Source organism: Anabrus simplex, chromosome 6 (genome assembly GCF_040414725.1).
Source record: "Anabrus simplex isolate iqAnaSimp1 chromosome 6, ASM4041472v1, whole genome shotgun sequence".
In the NCBI taxonomy this organism is placed as follows: domain Eukaryota; kingdom Metazoa; phylum Arthropoda; class Insecta; order Orthoptera; family Tettigoniidae; genus Anabrus; species Anabrus simplex.
Window position 1 is genome coordinate 174,566,205 of NC_090270.1, and position 22,724 is coordinate 174,588,928.

General features: G+C 38.3%; 1 protein-coding gene across 1 annotated transcript in view; it reads right to left on the reverse strand.

Annotated features, from left to right (window-relative positions):
- Positions 1–22,724, reverse strand: part of Pink1 (PTEN-induced putative kinase 1) — a 139,703-nt gene that overhangs the window by 6,412 nt on the left and 110,567 nt on the right. The window contains exon 8 of the mRNA XM_067150067.2: positions 15,238–15,339. Coding sequence (XP_067006168.2) covers positions 15,238–15,339 — 102 coding nt within the window. The remainder of the gene's footprint in view (positions 1–15,237; positions 15,340–22,724) is intronic.

The window sequence follows — 22,724 nt, forward strand, 5'->3', positions numbered from 1 at the left end:
TGTTATGTCTGTGGTTATTCTGTGAATGTGAGCCATGGCTTGCCGCATGCAGTTATACTCCCTGCCATGTAAGCTTATACACTAAGGGTACAACCTCGCTCTTTCTCCCTTTTAATACTGAAGATAGAGATTTACAGTTATTTTCTAACTGTCGAGTTTGATTCAGTGTCGCTAATGATACAGGTTAGGGACCCTACTTGCCGATACATCTTACAGCTAATCTCGCACGTTGGCACTATATAGTCATGGTTTTTTTTTTTTTGTGACTTGTGAGACGTATTGCCACTACAGTATTATGAAAATCATGAGCATTACATTTGTGGGTATAAGTAAAGCATATTTTCTTTTCTGTAGGATTAAAAATCTGTTTGGGTAATATCAGGTAAGTAGAATTGTGGCATATTTGAATAGAGCATTTAATAACAGTTTGCGTTACATGACGAACAAAGTATTTTAATATTACGGTCTTCTTTTGTCCACTGTGAAGTATAGAATTCAATTAGGATGTACAAGCATGAAAAATCTGCAAGAACTCCTCCAAACGGGAAAGCAACATTACTTCGTCTATAAAGAACAGTTCAGTTGAAACGGAAGGAAATTTCCTTATCAACCTAATTTTTTTGCTAGTGGCTTTAAGGCGCCCCAACACAGATAGGTCTTATGGCGACGATGGGATAGGAAAGGCCTAGGAGTTGGAAGGAAACAGCCGTGGCATTAAGGTACAGCCCCAGCATTTGCCTGGTGTGAAAACTGGAAACCAAGGAAAACCATCTTCAGGGCTGCCGACAGTGGGATTCGAACCCACTATCTCCCGGATGCAAGCTCACAGCCGTGCGCCTCTAACAGCACGGCCAACTCACCTGGTCAACCTAATCTAACCTAACCTTACCTTGTTTTGTCACGACTTTGGTATGGTTTGCTGACTTGACCTTTGTGTATTCTTATTGACTTAGCATATGTAACTGTAATATATTTGCTTGTGTCTATTATTACAGAGTGGTTTCATTTAAGTCCAACAAGTAATGGCAATGAGCTTGAGAACGGTTGGCTGTTAAGAGCTCTTGCATTATTGTAGTGATAAAGTAGTTAAAACCTATTGAAACAGTTTAATTTTGTGCATTTGTGATTCATTTAGTGCTATTTATATATTGGTGTTTAGTGCTTGTTGGTAGAAATTGGGAGTAGTGATATTTACTTAAATTTTATAACAAGTAATTCAGTTGGTCTTCAGTAAATTACGTTTTCTAGGTTAAGTAAGCTAGCTAGGTGTACCTTGTTTCGAATTTAGGTTTAGGAAATATTTTAGGTAATAATATTAACTTCAAAAATATTTGTAAATATCTGTAGGTTTGTTAGTATAATACTTACACAGGCAGATTATCATAAGGAATAGTACCGTAACTTCCGCCGAAACTTCTCCGGTATTCCGTATAGATATCCGTTCAAACTATCGCAAAGGTAATAATTAACTACATTAAAAAACACGATATGCCTGTAAACTTCCGTTTAAAAAGAATTTAAAGTGATTACACGATAATAGTTAACAGTCGTATTGTTTTTGATTATTGTCGCTCTTCATATTCAAATATTGCACTGTTGGCTACAGTCGTGAACAAAGGGTGTAGTGTAGTCAAGTAAATACAAATAAAAATCAGCTGATCTTGTATTCCAACCATTTGTAGTTCCAAGTAGGTAGTTAAAGTATCCGTAATTTCTATTTCGCTCCCTCGATCTTTCAGTATTTATGAGCAGTTAGCTAATAATAATAATAATAATAAAGTTCATATATCCCAGTAATTGCAGTTCAAGTCCCTAGAGTAGTAGTAGTTCTGACAGAAATATTTTTGAGAAATTATTGTAGACAACCTCGTATTTTTCAGTAGGCCTAATTAAGGACACTTATTCTCAGTGCCGTGGAGTAGGGCGAAATAATAGTAATCCACCAGCTGTAATAATCGCATAACCACATTTCAGTTGAGAATTGTAGTGAAGATAAGGTACAATATATTAGATAGTATAGTATCTTGCCTGTTATATTAATGTTTTTCTTCGTGTACGCCAATCCTTTCGATACTTAAGCATTTAACCAAACGCAAGGTTTCATTTCTATTAGAGCATAGTAGGATAAAGTAATACTAAAGAAATAATCTTCTGTAGGATAAAGTAATACTAAAGAAATAATCTTCTGTCTACACGTTTAACTTTGTTGGTAATCATCCTTGAATATGGTAGTTTTTGCGAATTTCAAACTTTAGGTCTAATTGCAATTTTCATTTCTATTTGTGCTTAATAATAACCTATTGTAATTAGGATACGTCTGAATGTAGTTTAAAAACTGTTTTAGTGTATTGTAGTGATATTAGAAATCAGAGTTTGAGTAGTCTTGCAAATTTCAAACTTTAATTGTAATTTCCATTTCAGTTGTGCTTAGTAATAACCTGTTGTATTATAATTACGATATGTCTGAATGCAGTTTAAAATCATTGTAGTGTATTATAGTAGGTACCTTATTATAAATTAGTGTTTATTCTATTACTGTGAAATGAAAATGAAATGGCGTATGGCTTTTAGTGCCGGGAGTGTCCGAAGACAAGTTCGGCTCGCCAGGTGCAGGTCTTTCTATTCGACACCCGTAGGTGACCTGCGCGTCGTGATGAGGATGAAATGATGATGAAGACAGCACATACACACAGCCCCCGTGCCACTGGAATTAACCAATTAAGGTTAAAATCCCCGACCCGGCCGAGTTGTGTAGTAAAGTATCTGTAGTATCTATAGTATCTGTGGTATCTGTATTAACTCTCTTACTAGTATTCTGTTGCAGTAATTAGGGTAGACCTAACTGTAGTTTAGAATTGGGTAGACCTAATTCTTGTGTATTACTTTCGGTTTTCAGTAATTAACAGCAATTTTCATTCTGCTAGGGCATTGTAGAAATGTGTACAACTAAGTAGTATTATAGTGTAGTAGTAACTTATATTAATTACCTTGGTGTTGTGTGATCTTTGTAAACTATCCTGGACAATATTTCTTTCCTTTCATTTTTATAGGGAATATTTCTTTCCTTTCATTTTTATTTTGGACAGAAAAGTTATTTTAATTTTCCTTTTGTTCCCGTTATTCCATAAATAATGGCTAAGGAGTGCAAGTGTAGGAACTGTGGGTGTGGCCAGGCATTAAGGAGTATAAAGCAGTTGGAGAGTTTGAGGGAGATAATTAGGATTCTCTCAGGACAGGAAGGAAAATAGGCCTCACTCAAATAATGTACAGGATACAATAGGTGTAAAGGAGGGATAGGGAGGAAATGGGGGAATTGTAGAAGACAGGTGGTCTAATGTTTTAGGGGGAAGGAGATTGCAGGCTAAGGGCTCTGTTCAGGATCAGAATTCAGGACAGGTGTCTGTGAGAAATCGGTACTAGTCCACTGCAGGTAGAACAACCGAAGGGAAGATGAGGAACAGGGAACTGTTGCTGAAATGTGTGGAAGTAGGAGAAAGGGAAAAGGTAGGAAACAGAAACGTAGTGTAGTGGAAAGGAAAAGACAGGTGGAACAGGGTCATGGGAGGGAGAAAAGGGAGGAAAGTGTAGCTTCTGCAGCAGTGAGAGAAGATAGGGCTGACCAGGAGAGGAGGGGATCAAATGAGGTGGGTAGGGTTGAGGCTCTGGTCATGGGGGATTCCATCATTAGACATATGGGGAAAGTGTGTGGATGAAAGGGAACCAGGGTGAGTGTTATCCAGGAATTAGGTTGAGGCAGATGTTGAGGAAAGTAGAAAAGAAGGAAGAGGGAAAGGAGAAGGTGGTAGTGTTTCAAATTGGTACTAACAACGTAAGGCAAGCAGATATAAGTACCAACAGAGTTGGGGTTGTGTGGGATCTGGTAAATGCAGCACGGATGAAGTTTAAGGAAGCGGGGATTGTTATCAGTGGAATACTGTGTAGGAGGGATACTGACTGGAAGGTGATTGGGGATTTAAATGAGACTGTGGAATGGGTATGTGGGAAACTGGGAGTAAGATTTCTAGATCCTAATGGGGGGCGGGGGGGGGGGGGGTAGGAGACAGGGATCTGCGCTCAAATGGCCTTCACTTAAACCGAAGTGGTACATGTAAGTTAGGAAACTTGTTTAGAAGGGTTATAGGCTGGTACATTCAGGGAAACGGGGTGGCCTAGGGAGTGGTGTTAAGCGAACAAGGAACTGGAAATCAAGTAGGGATGACATAAAAATGTTAGTGCTCAACTGTAGAAGCATTGTAAACAAAGGAATCGAATTAAGTAATTTAATAGATATATACCGTATTTCACGGCATAATCGTCGCACTTTTTATACAAAATTTTCGAAAAAATTGTAGGGTGCGACCATTATACGATGAATATTTAATACCAGTATTTGTATTACTCAAAAAATGTATTTATAACTAAATTGTATTTGATACAAATTTAAAATGCACATAATACTCGCATTTATACATCAAAATAATTAAAATAGTCTAAAACAAAATTCATAATTTTTCGCAACAATTCGGCGAACGTTTTTCCAACCTGAAAATAAAAATGAACGTATTAAGTTAATTTGTAATTAATTTGAGTATTAACGTTAAAATATTACACTTGCAAAAAATTATCGCTTTGTTGTGAAATGCGGACTTACCGGTACGCAATTTATTCCAAATCTTCGGTGTCACTATCGCAGGTTTCGCTATCTGATGCGCCGTCCTCGCCTCTGTTAATACCAGTATCAGATTCTTCGTCTCCCTGCCACACTGCGTCATCTTCGGAACCGTCTAGTGCATTTGAAATCCCAGTCCTTTTGAAGCTCTTGGAGACTAGTTCAGGTGGTATAAGATCCCAACTCTTCTTTACCCACGAGCATAACAAGTCCAAGGGTGGACGCCTGATATTTCCGGCGGGCGTCAATTGCTGATCGCCGCTCATCATCCACTCGTTGTAAAATCGACGTAAGTGGTCTTTAAAGGGTTTATTAACACATACGTCTAGTGGCTGCAAAGCAGATGTTAGGCCACCAGGAATGACTATCTGTCGTGTCTTATTTGTAGTGAGAATTTGCTTCACTTCGTTCACGAGGTGACCTCGGAAACTATCTAAAACAAGCAGAGCTGGTTGTTTTAGTAGTGCACCAGGTCTTCTATTCCACACAGTTTTAACCCAGTCCAGCACGAGTTCTACGTCCATCCAACCCTTTGGTTGCACTCGTACATGAATTCCACGGGGAAACTGTATATTCTTAGGCATCGTTTTCCTCTTGAAAATGATGTAAGGCGGCAACTTTCTCCCGTCAGCTGTAATGGCTAGCATTGCCGTGCAGCGCAACTTCTCACTACCGCTGGTTTTCATTAATACACTCCGTGATCCTTTTAGCGCAATAGTGCTGTTGCGAGGCATATCAAAAAAAATTGGAGTCCGATCGGCATTACCGATTTGAGAAAGCAAGTACGAAGTTTCCTTGCGCAAACGTATGACAAATCGGTGAAAATTTACAATCTTGTCCGTGTAATCAGCAGGCAACTTTTGGCTTAGTGTTGTTCTCCTTCGGACTGACAGATTGTGTCATCGCATGAACCCCTTAATCCACCCACGAGTCGCCTTAAACTGAGTTACCGGTATGTTGTGTTTGCGCGCTACCCCCTGTCCCTTAATTTGTAACATTTCATATGATACACTGCAGCCATTGTTACGTATTTCACTGACGTACCTAAACACTTCTTCGTCAATTATAGAAAACTTCCCTGTTTTAGGACCTCTAAACGCGCGTCTAGAAAGGTTTGTGCTTTTTAGCTTGTTTTTTTTTTACTTTCCGCCAGTCACGCACCAACTTTTCACTCACAGAAAATTTTCTTTCTGCAGCTCTGTTCCCGTGCTGTTCAGCGAAGGCAATTACGCTTAGCTTGAAGCCCGCAGAATAGTTTCTATATTTACCCATAATCGCTTATAAATGCTTCACACGTTAATGTTTTGCGATATAAATGACTTTCCGTAATTGTTCACTATTGAAACAAATTATTTCTGCAAACACCCAAAACACAAATTAAAAACTTAAATTCTCACGCACACATGTCTACAGTAATCACTTAAATCTGAAACAAATAAATGCATCTGTGATCTGTCCATTCCAGAGCAGCCAATACTGTTAGGCAGCAAGGAAGCATGCAACAATTTATCAGTTTAGCTCGTTGGTTGAGACACACTACTGCGCTTGCGCAAAGCTCGCAAACCGGAGCTCTAGCTAGCGCGGTGTAAATCTACTGTATAGTTGACTGTATTCCGAGACGTCAGTAACAAACATTCATTTTTTTTCAATTTCTTTTAAACATACGGTAATTAGGTTAATATTTCTTCCCAGTTATTGATGATTTTACATTACATTACTGACGAGTTTATAAAATAAAACTTTAATAGCATTGGATAATAATTATCTGGACTGCTTGGATAAAAGTTTTCATCCCATGCCCGGACACTTATGACGTAGTAGTAAGATAAGAGTCTAGCGATGACAACTGAGACATCGTAAATAATTCGGCTGAATAATTCCGTGGAAATCTGCGTTATCGCCTTGGATTTCACTTTGTGCGCAATAACACAGGAGCCGGCCCCATGGTGTAGGGGTAGCGTGCTTGCCTCTTACACGGAGGCCTCGGGTTCAATTCACGGCCGGGTCAGGGAATTTTACCTGTATCTGAGGGCTGGTTCGAGGTCCATTCAACCTACCTAGCCGGTATTTCCTGGCGACGTTGCCGATAAGCGATAACTTACAGCCTTACGTATTTCAAATGGGAACTCATAATATGTAGGTGGTGAATAAATAGTACACTGTCTCGCGACCACGTTGTCAAACTGCCGATAGTCTACCGGTAAGCCATGCGTCGTACATATACCGGTATTATTTATTTATACGTTGTGCAACATGTCGCAAACGTGACTGTGTTGCCAAATTGCCCATAAACCATACACGTATTTAAATTGCGCATTCATGTGCAACTTACGTTGCAGTTCCATTTACCTTTTAACCAGATTAGTGAACAAAATTTGGACGTGCGACGATTATGTAATTAAAGGTTTAAAGTCCGATTTTTGTATTGAAAATAAAGGATGCGACGATTACGCGGTGGCGACGATTATGCCGTAAAATACGGTACTTACCAGATATTGTAATAGGAGTTGAATCATGGCTGAGAAATGATATAATGGATGCAGAAATATTCTCACCGAACTGGAGTGTGTATCACAGAGATAGGATAGGAACGGTAGGAGGGGGAGTACTCATTCTGGTGAAAGAAGAATTTGTAAGCTACGAAAAAAGTTAAGGATGAAAAACATGAAATTCTGGGTGTAAGGCTCATCTCTAAAGATAATAGGTAACTTTATGTCTTTGAGGTGTACAGACCGAGAAAGGGTAGCACAGATGCTGATCCAGAATTATTTAATAAGATAATCAGCTATGTTGGAAACGATATGGAAAGGAATGTGATAGTAGCAGGTGATCTCAATTTACCAAATGTCAATTGGGAAGGTAATGCTAACGACAGGAAGCATGAACAACAAATGGCAAATAAGTTAATATGGGAAGGGCAGCGGATTCAGAAAGTGATGGAACCAACTAGAGGGAAGAATATTTTGGATGTGGTGCTGATAAAACCAGATGAACTCTATAGAGAAACCGAAGTAATAGTTGGTATTAGTGATCACGAAGCTGTTTTTGTCGTAGTTAAAAACAAATGTGAAAGAAAGGAAGGTATTAAAATTAGGACTATTAGGCAGTACCATATGGCTGATAAAACAGACATGAGGGAGTTTTTAAAAAGCAACCATGATCGCTGGAAAATGGTAAATAAAAATGTAAACAGACTCTGGGATGGGTTTAAAGCAACTGTTGAGGAATGTGAAAATAGGTTTGTACCTTTAAAGGTGGTAAGGAATGGTAAAGATCCACTACATTATAACAGAGAAGTAAAGAGACTAAGAAGGAGGTGCAGACTGGAACGAAATAGAGTTAGAAATGGTTATGGAAGTAAGGAGAAATTGAAAGAACTTGCTAGGAAATTGAATCTAGCAAAGAAGTCAGCTAAGGATAACATGATGGCAAGCATATTTGGGGGTCATACAAATTTTAGTGAACAAGGAGGGGAGAGTGTATGCGAGGATCTTCAAAAGGCAGAAGTATTCAGTCAGCAGTATGTAAAGATTGTTGGTTAGAAGGACAATGTCCAGATAAGGGAGGTGAGTAATACTAAAGGAGTATTAAAATTTACCTATGATAATGATATTTACAGTAAGATACAAAAGTTGAAAACTAGAAAAGCAGCTGGAATTGGTAAGATTTCTGGGGATATACTAAAGGCAATGGGTTGGGATATAGTACCATATCTGAAATACTTATCTGATTATAGTTTGGTTGAAGGAGCTATACCGAATGAATGGAAAGTTGCTATAGTAGCTGCTGGGTATATAGGAAAGGGTGATAGAGATAAAGCTGAAAATTACAGGCCAGTCAGTTTGACATGCATTGTATGTAAGCTTTGGGAAAGCATTCTGATTATATTAGACATGTTTGCAAAATTAATAACTGGTTAGACAGAAGGCAGTTTGGGTTTAGGAAAGGTTATTCCACTGAAGCTCAGCTTGTAGGATTTCAGCAGTATATGGCAGATATCCTGGATTCAGGAGGCCAAATGGACTGCACTGTGATTGATCTAAGGCATTTGATAGGGTAGATCATGGAAGACTACTGGCAAAAATGTGTGCTACTGGGCTAGAAAAAAGAGTGACAATGGGCGGCTATGTTTCTAGAAAATAGAACTCGAAGAATTAGAGTAGGCGAAGCTTTATCTGACCCTGTAATAATTAAGAGGGGAATTCCTCAAGGCAGTATTATTGGACCTTTACGTTTTCTCATATATATATCAATGATATTGTGTAAAGAAGTGGAATCAGAGATAAGGCTGTTTGCAGATGACGTTATTCTGTACAGAGTAATAAATAAGTTACAAGATTGTGAGCGGCTGCAGGGTGACCTCGATATTGTTGTGAGATGGACGGTGGGCAATGGTATGAAGATAAACGGGGTTAAAAGTCAGGTTGTGAGTTTCACAAATAGGAAAAGTGCTCTCAGTTTTAATTACTGCGTTGATGGGGTGAAAGTTCCTTTTGGGGATCATTGAAAAGTACCTAGGTGTAAATATAAGAAAAGACCTTCATTGGGGTAATCACATAAATATGATTGTTAATAAAGGGTACAGATCTCTGTACATGGTTAAGAGGGTACTTAGGGGTTGTAGTAAGGATGTAAAGGAGAAGGTGTACAAGTCTCTGGTAAGACCCCAACTAGAGTATGGTTCCAGTGTATGGGACCCTCACCAGGATTACCCGATTCAAGAACTGGAAAAAATCCAAAAAGCAGCTCGATTTGTTCTGGGTGATTTCCAACAAAAGAGTAGCCCAAGCTGTCAGTGGAGAGATGGTGTGGGAGGACATCAATAGATGAATAAGTTTGAGTGGTGTCTTTAAAAGTAGGAAAGATCACAATATAAAGATAAAGGTGGAATTCAAGAGGACAAACTGGAGCAAATATTCGTTTATAGGAAGGGGAGTTAGGGATTGGAATAACTTACCAAGGGAGATGTTTAATAATTTTCCAATTTCTTTGCGATCATTTAAGAAAAGGCTAGGAAAACAACAGATAGGGAATCTGCCACCTGGGCGACTGCCCTAAATGCAGATCAGTATTGACTGATGATGACTGAAATTTCAAGAAGGGAGCTGGATTATTTACACCAGGCAAACACCAATGAATACGGTCATAGTAATGTGTACATCAAATAATATATAACATTAAATTGAGGATGGTTGGTGGAATTGAACAGTAAATGGTGACATGTTTGGTCAATGGCAAATTTGGAAGTTATGGATGAAGAGCTAAAACAGGAAAAGGACCTAACATCACAGCAAGATGGTGGGCAGGATGCTGTGCAAGAAGAGCGAGGTAACGGGGTAAGAGATAATGAAGAGAGAAGTCAAGTGGGCAGTACAGTGCAGTGAAAGTTCCAATACGAGATATCAGGAGAAGAAAGTGATGTTTTACAGTGTTCAAGAAAAATTAGATCTAGTGTGTGGTGGTTTGAGAGAGGAAGAGAAAGGATGAGACACTATGATGAAGAGGAAAAGCAGGAGTTTCAAGCACCTATGGGGGAAGAAAAACAAAAGTTTTGAGGATAAGGAAAGAAAATAACACACCAAAAGGTACGATGGAATGGAGGCAGAAGGGGAGAGGGAAATAGTGACGAGAAGCAAAAATAAGGAAGGAATTGGAAAAGATAGGGAGAGAAAGTTGTAACTAGATTTGAAGATAGGCTTTGTAAATATCGAAGGTTTATTGGGCAAATTAGGTAATATAGAAGTGAAAAATATACTAGAAAGTTTGGACATTGTGGCACTTTTGGAAACATGGATAGAGGTAGGCAAGGAGATAACTTGGGGGGGTGTTTACAGTTGCGCACAAGTCAAGAAAAATTGCATAATAAGGGGAGTTTGCCCGGAGGAATTGTGGTGCTAATTAAAGAAGAGATCAGTAAATTAGCAGAGGATACTGAGAGCAATTTGAAAGAAGTGATTTGGTTAAGACTGAATACAGGAAGGGAGAAAGGGAGAGAAACAAATGTGTTTGGCTTTTGCCTACTCCCACCCCAAGGGATCCCTTCATGCTAATGACAAGTTTTTTGAGGAGTTACTAGTAGGAACTAGTATCATTAGAGGGAAGTATGAAGAGGACTAAATATTAATGGGAGATTGGAATGCCAGAATAGGTGAGCGAAGTCCATTGTACAGTAAGGAAGACTAGATGTTACTAATAAGAGGAAGAAGTAATGATAAAGAAATTAATAGTTATGGTGGAAAACTACTGGAATTCTGCGAAGTACCAGTAGGGAAGTTCTGCATCATCTGTGTCGGTGCGACGTAAAGCAACTAGCAAAAAAGTACTGAATTATTGGATGCGACTGAAATAGGGGGTGGGGGTGGGGATGGGGGGTGGGGGGTGGACCGCGTTTTACAAGAAGCATACAAGCAAGAATTGAAAGGTATGTATGCAGATTGTTGGTTGTCAAAAATTACAACCCGTGTCGAGAGTGTGGGTATGGGTTATATTTGGCTACAGATACGGAAGGGTAAAGATAGTAGATGCCAGGGCTATGATAGCGAGAATCAAGGACATACAAATGCCAAGACTGATAGAAAAATGTAGGGATAGAGCTTCACTCAGTCTATTCTATAAGGTATTCCAATTCTGCAAGATAAATATAAGATGTGGGGATAGAAGGATGGAAAGCTGTTTAACATGGTGGCTTATGGGTTTGTATAGAAACAAAGGATGGATTAGGAGTAAAGAGAGCTCTCAGTGTATCTTGTGTGCGGGTAAGACTGATGACCTTCATTTAATAGGGTTTTGTAAGGAAACAGAGAAGCTGAGAGGAATGTTTTTAAGTGCTAAACAACAGGAGTTATGCAGGTTAATAATGAGAAAAATATTTTAGTGTGGATAGTGAAACAGTGGAACAGTGAAGGAAACTTTAATAAATTTCCATGTGCAGTCAAAAAATAATGTTTAAGAAAAGTGAAAGGTATTGAAGGCAAACATAGTGTACCCGATGCATTTACTGGACGTATTAAAAATGGCGCCTACGGAAGGTAGAGGCTAGGCTAGCCAAGGCAAAGAAATGTGTAATAGGGTATCGATATTGATGTATGCTAGAAGGCCATGACTAACTTAAACCTACCACTATGAAGGCGGTGTACAATGGTGTAGAATCGATAGAATTGTTTTTAAAAAAATAAGAAGGTTCAAACAGATTATTATTAAAAAACACTGACTTAAAAAATTGACGTGGTAAGGACAAGATATCCCGAACATCGCTCTCAAAAATAAGCAAGATTTGCAATATCTAACGTGAAATTTTAAGCTGAAAGGACGGAAATATTGAACGAAACGAAGAGATAAACGTTGAAATACCGTAAAGAGGGAATAAAATCCAGTTTTGAAAAGTCCGTCCAAATACTTAGACGCAAAGTCGTTTGGAAACAAGAAGTTGATTGAGACGTGAGAGCTCGAGGTTGAGCTATATTTAATGGAAATAATAGCAAGGACAGCCTAAATAAAGAAGCAATCACTATAAAAAATATATATATACTACGCAGAACCATGATGAATTCATATTTTCCAGAATCGACGCATATTGTCTACTGTGTTCCTGAACAGATGATGGCTTGCTAAATCGGCATAGACCAACCTGGAGGGAGATGTCATCCTGGCTGTTAAAACCACCCGACCCGTGTGGAGGAGGTCACTCTACCTGAGATACCAGTGGTGGAGATCCTGCCCAGTTCCCAATCCAAGGCCTGCGACCAGACCGAAGAGCAACTAAGGCCCGAGATATTGAATGGCGAGCTAAGTAATAGTATTAAGTAGTATAATTTCTTATGTAGAGTATTACCAGTATATGCAATAGATCTGAATAGCCTAAGCGTGAGATAATTAAGTGTGCAGTGAATATAAGAAAGTGCAGTGTGAAATATTTAAGACGATATCTCGTGACAGAATGGTAACGGGTTTACTACATTGTTTTATCCAAGGATGAAGGAATACGATTTAAAAATGTGACATAGTGTAACAGCTGTTTTCAAAGAATCCCAGTTAGTTGGAAAGATCCATGAGTGATGTAATACCAGTCAAACCCAGTTACATCACAGAGGGATGCATGTTTGAATTGGTTAAGTTAAATTACCATACTCTTTGCTGTGTGAATATATTGAAAGAATAGATACTGAATTTGGGGTTATATGTTGAATTGTATGACAAAATGCGTTTTGAGGAACGAATTCTGCGCTATTGAAGAGGTACGTATCGTTGTGTTTAATTAATATTGGAGGTTAAACGCGGTAATTATAGATGTTAAATGAATTAAATATGGCTTGAATTGAAGGTTAATAATGAAATAATGGAAGTATATATGGTATTTTAAATGATATATTGCGCAGATTAACAGGGAGTAAAACGTATATGATATATATAATGTGCGATGTAGGAGCACATGTAAAGCAACTACGGAATATAAGTATGCCCCAGGGAGGAACTATAGCAAGGTATGGACAATAAAATTACGCATATTTTAATGAAGTGTGAAAGTGGTTTGACAATAATAACAACCGGTGATGGGTAAATGAATACATGATTGTATCATATTCTGAATGAATGGTAATTGCGTGGAAGATCAAACTTGTATGCAACTAGTATGATAATGTAGTGTTGAAATATCTTTATGTAGGCATTTGCACATCTATATATGAAAAATGCTTATTGGCTATGTGTATACTGAACTGGAATACGTTACATAAGAAATTATCTAGCTAGAGTAGGGAAATTATTTGAGATTTACGTAGGATATCATGGATGTTTTGTTAATCTGAAATATTATTAGAGCGAATATGAAGTTAGGAGCCATAATTTAAGTGGCAATCGGACCGAGAAACTTAGTGCGTCATTCAATATTTCATTTTCTTCACTGTAGTCTGCACCAACGAACTCAGATAATTTTCAATGTAACTTAGGTCACTGATATTTGTATTCAGGACACTTTATTCAAATTCAGTTCATTTCCGCGATAACTTGAACAATGTAATGGTTGTATTTTTGATGAGGGTGTATAATTAACACCGTGAGTGATGGAATAACTTATTGATATACCGAATTTTGACCGTGGTCTGAAGACTTTGATGTAATATATACTTAAGTGACCAGATGTAAATTTTAATGGGAAGATGAAACAAAGCAACAATTCATTTCAGGAATACGCGACCCAGAATGTTAAGATATGTAAACTTAGTTTAGGAGTAAGGCAGCGCTGACCTAGAATACTTGATTCAGTACTTAAAATATTTATTTATTAGGTTGATAATTGGAAGATTATGAGCAATATTTGACATTAACCATTTCTTTCACGAATCTTGATAGTTTAATAAATGTGTTTCTTGATTAATTTTTTTATAGAATGGAATGAGTTTTCATTTATAATGGTAGTCAGTAGTTGTACTTAGTGAGTAAGGTTCTCGTTATGGGACATGTTTTTCGAAAGGTTGACTGAAGTTTATTTTCGCAAAATCCATTACTGAGCGTTGAATTACGTAATTCTGAACCGCGTATGATACCGTTACTTTCTCTTTGAACACACGTTAAACCAAAACATAGAAAAATTAACCATTTTTCTGGAGGCATGAATACCCTGAGATATGTAACTGACTAGTTGGGAAAATACTGTGGTAACCCTGACCTGTAGGGTGCAATAGTTAGTTAAGGATAAGAGAAATAAGTGTTGAAACCAATAGGCTTTGGTAGAGCAAGACGTAGTTGCACAGGTGGTCTGGAATTTAAACAATAAGGAGGCCAGCTAGAGAAGAATAGTAACATAGTACATGTGCACTCAGCAGTTTGTAATGTTTTGACAATGTCAGTATGGAGTGGTTTGTCATACTAGACAAGCTGACTGTCAGATGAATGTTTAGATGTGGGTCAACACAAGGTTGCTTTTCCTTTCTTTCCTTTCTTTTGTTACATAACCTAATGGTCACAGGTTCCATAACAATTCTTTCGTTATTGATTTTCTTCTAAGTGCTGATGTTGCCGATTAACTTATGTTTGTTCTGACCTGCGGGTTATTATTTGTATCTCTAGTGCATTGTTCAATATGTCTGCCTTTGTTTTTGCTTGTATTTTACTCGTTTTGCATGATTTTATTTGTTTTTATATTTTCTTCCTCTCGAGATCATTAGGTTGAAAAACTGTAAGATCTGGAGAAAAGAAAGGTTACTTACTTAAATATAACACTAACTTAATGACATTATCTAAAAACTTTTCAATCACCAAAACAAATAATCATAAGAATTTGCTTTAGGTTTGTTGCACTGACACAGATAGGTCTTATGGCGACGTGGGATAGGAAGGGACTACAAGTAGGAAGGAAGGGGCCATGGCCTTAATTAAGGTACAGCCCCAGCATTTACCTCAGGTGAAAATTGGAAACCACAGAAAACCATCTTCAGGGCTGTAGACAGTGGGGTTTGAACCCACTATCTCCTGGATGCAAGCTCAGAGCTACACGACCCTAACCGCATGGCCAACTCGCCTGGTAACAAGAGGAAAAAATAATTTTCAATTTTAAAAACGCATTCACTCACCTCATTACTAGATGGCATGTCTGGAGCTTCTTTCCTCAACCACGCACTGGGAGCCCAGAGGAACAGCTGACAAACTGTGGCAGCCATCTCGGCACTTAGCCGCTAGCAAAAAAAAAAAAACGAATGTTGTAAGCAATTACAAGTATTGCATACGAGTATTACACAGCAAGTGCAACCACAGAAGAGATACAATAAATGTTCAGGTACAGAAGTTAATAATAAAATTATGCACATAAAAGCAATAAACAAGCAGACAGCAGCAACTTGTCAAGAAAGATCATCCTCAATCAGAAGTACAGTTTGATATTCGCAGATGTTAAAATCCAAAGAAATACCCACGCTTGAACATATGACAACACTCCTACATGTCTTTTATCCTTCATTCTGTCCCCTCTACCATATCCCCCATTGCAGCATTTTTTATATACCGTATTTACTAGTGTATTAGACCCCCTCATTAGACCCCACTGGCTTTTCGAGACAAAGAAACTGAAAAAATAATTCTCGCATACAAGAACCCCCCCCCCACTCGTAATTTATCAGAGAGAACAACTCTCCCACTATGTACGGCCTTACTGCAGATCCAATGACATCACACAAATTTGTGAATAGTTTCGTCCGTACGACCCACGCAATGAAAACGCGGGTCAAAATCATGCGGTACATCTGTGTTTCGTAGTTAAGAAATGTCCGCCTCTGTAGCATAGGCCTACTGCAGCTCTGATGACTTAGCACAAATATGTGAATAATTTTTTGTCTGACCCGCGCATTGAAACCAAGCATCAGTCATGTTTTATGTCCGTTTTGTAGTTACGAATGTCCTCTAGCGTAATGGTTACCACAATTAGCTGCCATTCTCAGGGGCCTGAGTTTGATTCCCAGTACTGTACTGCTAGAGATTTAAGAATCACAGGAAGGTTGATATGCGGTAAAAATGGTAATGCAGCTCCCCTTCATTCGGGGTGTGCCTAAAAAAGAGCTGCACTACTTTGGGATGGTGAAACCACTACTTCAGTTAAATATTCATGGTTGGTGCTATTAATATAGCAGGAGAAATCATTTAAAAAATGATCGTTTAACATCTCTTAACTCGGGCCAATAAGTAATTTTTGGAGAGAAGCAGGTTTAAAATGTGATTAAAGCAATCCAATCATAATGACTGCTTTACTCACCAACGTACCTAAAAAATTATGATAATAATAATAATAATAATAATAATAATAATAATAATAATAATAATCAGAAGAAGAAGAAACCATCTTGAGGCAACCTCTAAGGCCCAATACCTTAGTTGTAACATCAAGATCGACAATTGGCAATCTCCCCATTACCTTCAAACTTTTAGAATGATGGAAATGTTAACTGACATAGAAACTACCCCAGGCCTTAGTGATTGCACTAGGTTTTGTCATCAGATTCTGGGGGACTGAACATCATGCGGGAATGTATCGGAGCTTCCCAAATCTCTTTGTCCCAAACAAGCATTTTCTTGGCACCATCAACATCAATACACTTCTCTAAACTGGTAAACTGAAGCAATTAACACACGTGTTGGACAGACTAAATATCCAAATTTTAGCTCTTCAAGAAACCAGATATATGGATGAAAGTCGATTCGAGTCGGACAACTACAGAATATAGAAAGGTAAACCAGCAATTCCTTGCAATTTGGCACCGGGTTTGCAGTAAGAAAGAATATCATAAATTCAGTTACGAGTTTCACATCTCCCTCTGAAACAATTTCAGTGCTAGCAATCAAATCAGGAAACAAATCCTATTCACTAATAAATGCTCATGCACCTACAAATAATTACAACCAAAAAGACGCAGAAAAAGTGGAAGAAGCCTGGGAAATTCTAGAAGAAACAGTAGCCCGAATTCCTAAGCATCATATCAAAATTTTGATGGAAAAATTCAATGCACAAATAGGCAAAGAAAAGAAGTAAAAAGCCACTGTAGGACTCTACCCTGCCCATAATAGAACCAATAAAAATGAATAAAGATTTATCAACTTCTGTGACACCTTTGATCTGAAACTAATGTCAACTCATTTTCTAGCACGTCCGCAGAGGAAAACAACCTGGAGGTCCTCAATCATCCATTTAGGAGAATTTTAGATAGACCATGTGGCTATTACACAAAGAAATCAAAAGGAGATTGTGAATGTAAAAGTCAAGAAGGGTATCGTCGACTAATCACTACCTATCTCTAATCAAAGTGAAGCTTCAATTAACAGACTCAAATGTATATCACGGCAAAACCCATTAACTGACCCAGAGATTCTGAAGCAAAACTCAAGCTCTTTCCTGGCCAATATCTGAGAAAAATGCTACTAGTTGGTCAGAACTTAAAGACGAACTTGTAAAAGCAGCCAAGTGCACTAACATGCCACCGAGGAAAAACATAAGCGGTGGAACGATACCTGCGATAAGGCGTTACAACTCCACATGAAAGCAGGGCAAGACTGGAATTCATAGAAAACCACAGAAAAGTGTGATGCCTTTATTAAAATCCAGAAGGAGACATCAAAGATTAAGATTCCAAAAACGTTGCTATGGTCAGATCCGACTGGCAGAATACGAGCAAAAGTTAAAGAAAAACAATACTAGGAACTTTTAGAGAACCTTTAAAGAAGAACTATGTTTTAAACAGCCGGATGAGATTTTAGAAACAAATAATGAAGAAAACCACAAACTTTTGGCAGATCACTTCAAAGACCTTCTAAATTGCAAAGCTCTTACTGACCAACTCACTTTTGAGACATAGGAACCAAATCCAGATTCAGAGCCTCCAACAATAGAAGAAATTAAGCAGATAATACACCAATTAAAAAACAACAAAGCTCCAGGGGCAGATGGTATGACTGCCGATATGTGGCAACTAGGTGGCAGAAATCTCACTCAGAAAATCCATGAAATTCTTACAGATGTCTGGACCAGTGAAACAATTCCTGAAGACTGGAAGTGTCCAACAATTCACCCATTACATAAGAAAGGGGATAAAACTGACAAATAACTATAGAGGTATTTCCCTACTAGCAGTTACCAAAAAAAATTATTTCAAAACTCCTACTCAAGAGACTCGAAATACTTAAAAAAAACATGCCTCGTATGTTTGTAAGTACCGTCTTGATATTCTGCTGATGCAGTGCTGCGGTTGGCATTCCGTCATGCGCACTGTGTACCTGCATCTATTGGCAAGGCTGAGATGCCATTACAGCAATAGTCGCCCTTGTGTACGTTTGTTTTCAAGCATTTGAAATGGCCTTGCGTTCGAGAGTCCCGCCGACTGTGAAGTCCGGTCTGTTATTCGTTTTCTGAGTGCAAAACGTTTGAAAGCTTCTCTCACTACTCGGTCAACTGCCTGCACCAAATCTTCACTAATGACTGAAGGTCGCCCACTCCGTTCTTCATCATGCCCATCTTTGCGGCGACCTTTAAATGCTCGAACCCATTTCCTAACCATTCCACAGCTCATAATGTTTGGTCCGTAAACTGCACAGATCTCGCGATGAATATCGATAGCTTTCAAACCTTTTGCACTCAAAACGAATAACAGACCGGACTTCAGTCGGCGGGACTCCCAAATTAGCGAGGCCATTTCAAATGCTTGCCAACAAACGTACACAAGGGCGACTATTGCCGTAATGGCGTCTCAGCCTTGCCAATAGATGCAGGTACACAGTTGCATGCAGGGAATGCCGACCGCAGCACTGCGTTGGCAGAATATCAAAACAGTACTTACTAAAAAAACATGCCTCATATTATTTGATTGGAGAATATCAGGCAGGGTTCAGGAAAGGCAGGTTGTGTGTGGAACAGATTCTTAACCTTAAGACCATCCACTAAATGATAAGAATTTCATTTGGTCTGTATTGAATTGAGATTACAATTTAATAATATATTGTGGTTCTGACTATTCAATACAAGAAAACTTATTAACGCAAGGTTACATTATAAGTTAATCACAACTGGGACTGGTTTCGACCTTAATCCAGGGTCATCTTCAGCCTGCCATTTAAAAGGTGCAAGGTAAAAATTCACCGGCAAATAACAAGAGAACGTAGAAAACAAACTTTTTTCGCATGATGAAAGTTCAATATCGTATAAGAAAGATGCACTGGGTGTTCAAAAGTCTTATCAAAACATGCAAGGTAAAAAAATTCACTAGCAAATAAAAGACAAACAACAAACTTTTTCACATAACGAAAGTTGAGCACCAGTGTGAAGAGAAATAAGTGAAAACAGCACTTATTTCTCTTCACACTGGTGCTTAACTTCAACTTTTCTGCATAAAAACAATAACAACCAGCTATTTGCTTCTTAATCTATAAAACATATGACTACAAGATCCAAAATAGAGATAATTATTTATATCCACATCAAGATTTAAAAGACCTTTGATTACCCAGTGCACCTTTCTTATTTGATATTAAACTTTTGTCATGTGGAAAAGTTTGTTTTCTACATCTTTTATTTGCTAGTGAATTTTTTTACCTCGCACCTTTTCAACGACAGGCTGAAGATGACCCTGATTAAAGGTCGAAATCGGTCCGAATTGTGATTGACTTATAATGTAACCTTGCATTAATAAGTTTTCTTGTACTGAATAGGTGGAATCACAATATATTATTAATTTAATCGCGAAGACCATCCTGTAACTCATAAAAGCAGGCAATCGGTGATTAATTTTGTGGACCTCAAAAAGGCAAATGATTTTATAGACAGACTAACACTTTTCCGTATACTGGAAGTATTCAAGGTAGACAGGAAAACAAAAGAATTAATCATGCAAACACTAACAGGCACTTCCAAGATTAAATTCTTACGGGAATTGTCTGAACCATATGATGTTAAAAAAGAAGTCCGACAAGAAGATGGATTGCCCTCTTTATTGTTTAATCTAGTTTTGGAAAAAGTAATTATGACTTGGAAAAAAGAAGTCTACACATTGGAGACTGCCATATTTAAACATGCTATCCTCCAGAAATTGCAGGATTTTTAACATTTTAAAAAGTTTCTTAATGGTTAAGTAAAGCGATGGTTGTAAACACTGTTGGAATAATTAGAAAGATCTGACTTTCCCCTTCACAAAAATATGTTTTCTTGTTTCGAATAGGCCAGCTAAGGACCACGACATTCATTATATTTTGGAATGGGCTTTGATGTTTGCCCAGTAGTTGCGCATCCTCAGGCTGTGTTGCTCCTTCCTCTCCTTTGTTCAAAGGGCGCCAGTCTTCTTCATTGGTAGTCTGTCCTGGAACTCCTTATGTTTAAGTATATTCCTGAGTGTTGTTCAATCCTTTAAGTTTCCTTCTGTTATTCCCAGTTCCTGTAGATCTTTATCCACTTCCATCAACCATGGCGACTTGGTCTTCCTATTTTGCCAGTAGCTGAGAATCCGGTTGGTCAACCTGGTCGGATGCATCCTATAGATGTGCCCATGAAATGCTAGGCGTCTCTTCCTTGCTACATTCGTTATTCTTTCACAGTACTTGTAGAGCTCTTGGTTAGGCCGTCTTCTATAACTGTCACCTTCCTTGACTGGCCCCAGTATCTTCCTCATTATCTTTCTTTCCCAGATTTCAAGTTTTTCCATAAGTCCTTTCCTGTTGACTGTTAAACATTCTGAAGCATATAAGGCTTGTGAAAAAGATCTGGGGTGTAGCCTCGAGACCAGCGAGCTGACTGAAATCTAGGCAGGTCTTTAGCATCAAAAAACAGATTCAAATTTTCAGTTTCCAACCAGTCCACAAGAACCGTCACCATTAGGGTCATCCTTGTTATATCCCCAAAGATGATGATGACTGTTGACATCACCGAGATATATAGTAGGATATTGCAGAGAAGGTATAGGAGGATTAAGCCAAGTAATATCCGGTGGCTTGTACACATTAACTATTGTCAAGTTTGGTATATAATTCCTGGCATAAGTTGCACGGCAGTAATTTTGATGATAGATGCTATCAATTTAAAGCCTGGAACTTTCCCCTTACTCTGTAACTGTAGTTCATCTGCTGTGTGTGTTTCTTGAAGCACAATGACATCAACTGCATATTTCAGTGCAATCCTGAATAGATACATTTCGCCCGACTAATCCCTTCGATATTCAATTGACAAATGTGCAGCGATGGTCCAATTCTACAAACTTGAGGGTCCTGAAAAGGACCACACATCATCTTGTTCACTCTTTGACCAAGAGGTAGTTTCCGACAGTTCGGTATCATCTTATCACTGTTGCTTTCTTAGCACCACCCGGGGGACACATGTAGGGCAGTGTTGTGGTTACACCTACGGATATGAAGCAACGCAGACCCCCTGATGGGGCTCTTCCCACCAGTACATGGGAGGGGTTGATCGAACAGACCAGAAGAGGAGCTACTACACAGTTGGTAGGGCTTGTAAGAAGTGGTGGAAGTATGTGTGTGGTTTTGTAATCAATGTCTGCATCATAAATAGCTTTACATTATTTGATGCAACAAACTCTCCATCTAGGGTAAAGCATGGCCATAGACTGCTGGAATTTAGAAAGAGTCTTGTACAGGAAATGATTGGAACTTTTTCTTCACTGAAATGGCAGGGCAGGAAACAGTCCCTTCCCTTATCATGCCCTTTACCAGAAAATAATCACACTCTTATCAAGATTGATGGGAGGGTGAAGTCTTGTGTTCTCTGTATGAACAAGAAAAGAAGAGCCTGATCAGGTAAAGCACTTCAGTCTGCCCTTTCAGTGCAAGCAATATGACATTACCTTGTGCCATGTTGGATGCTTTTTGATGTTCTATACTGATCTGGGGGTTTCTGTGTGTAATTAGGTAAGATCTTTGTATCATTTTAGAATTAGTATAGTACATGTATTACTCTTGCAAAATTTCAAGGTATAACTTAATGCAGTTTTTACAAAATAAATTATTTAGTGAAGATACCCCACAATTGTTCCTATAAGCAAATTATTATTCCTTATTTCGATAGAGAGTCAAAGAATATCTGTAGGAAAGGGTTAAAGATGTAGAAAAGCAAGAAAGAAAAATCTTAAGGAAAATTTTTGGGCCAGTCTGTACAGGAGGAAGCTTAAATGTTAATTTTAAGGACACTTCCTCTCAAGCATTGATACTTTGTCAATATATGAATTTTTCATCTAAACACTGCTACACATACATTAACTAGGAATAACAGAGACCATCTCCATAAACCATTTGCGAATACATTCTCACTGTTTGGACTCTATAGTTGGGAACGAAACAATTTTTAAAAGTTTCAAAAAGACTGGATCTCAAAAGCTCTCAATAACAGTGCATGGCTGACTTAATGGCAGTGATGAATACATCATGTGGAATGATGACACGCTGGTTGTACAGAAGTCGGCAGCACAAGACAACGATAATTCAAATGAAAGTAGTGATCAGGTTTACTGTGTGCTAGGCCTACTGCTCAACTGATGGAGACAAATGACTGGCCATTAAGTTCTTTTGTATTAATATTGCATAA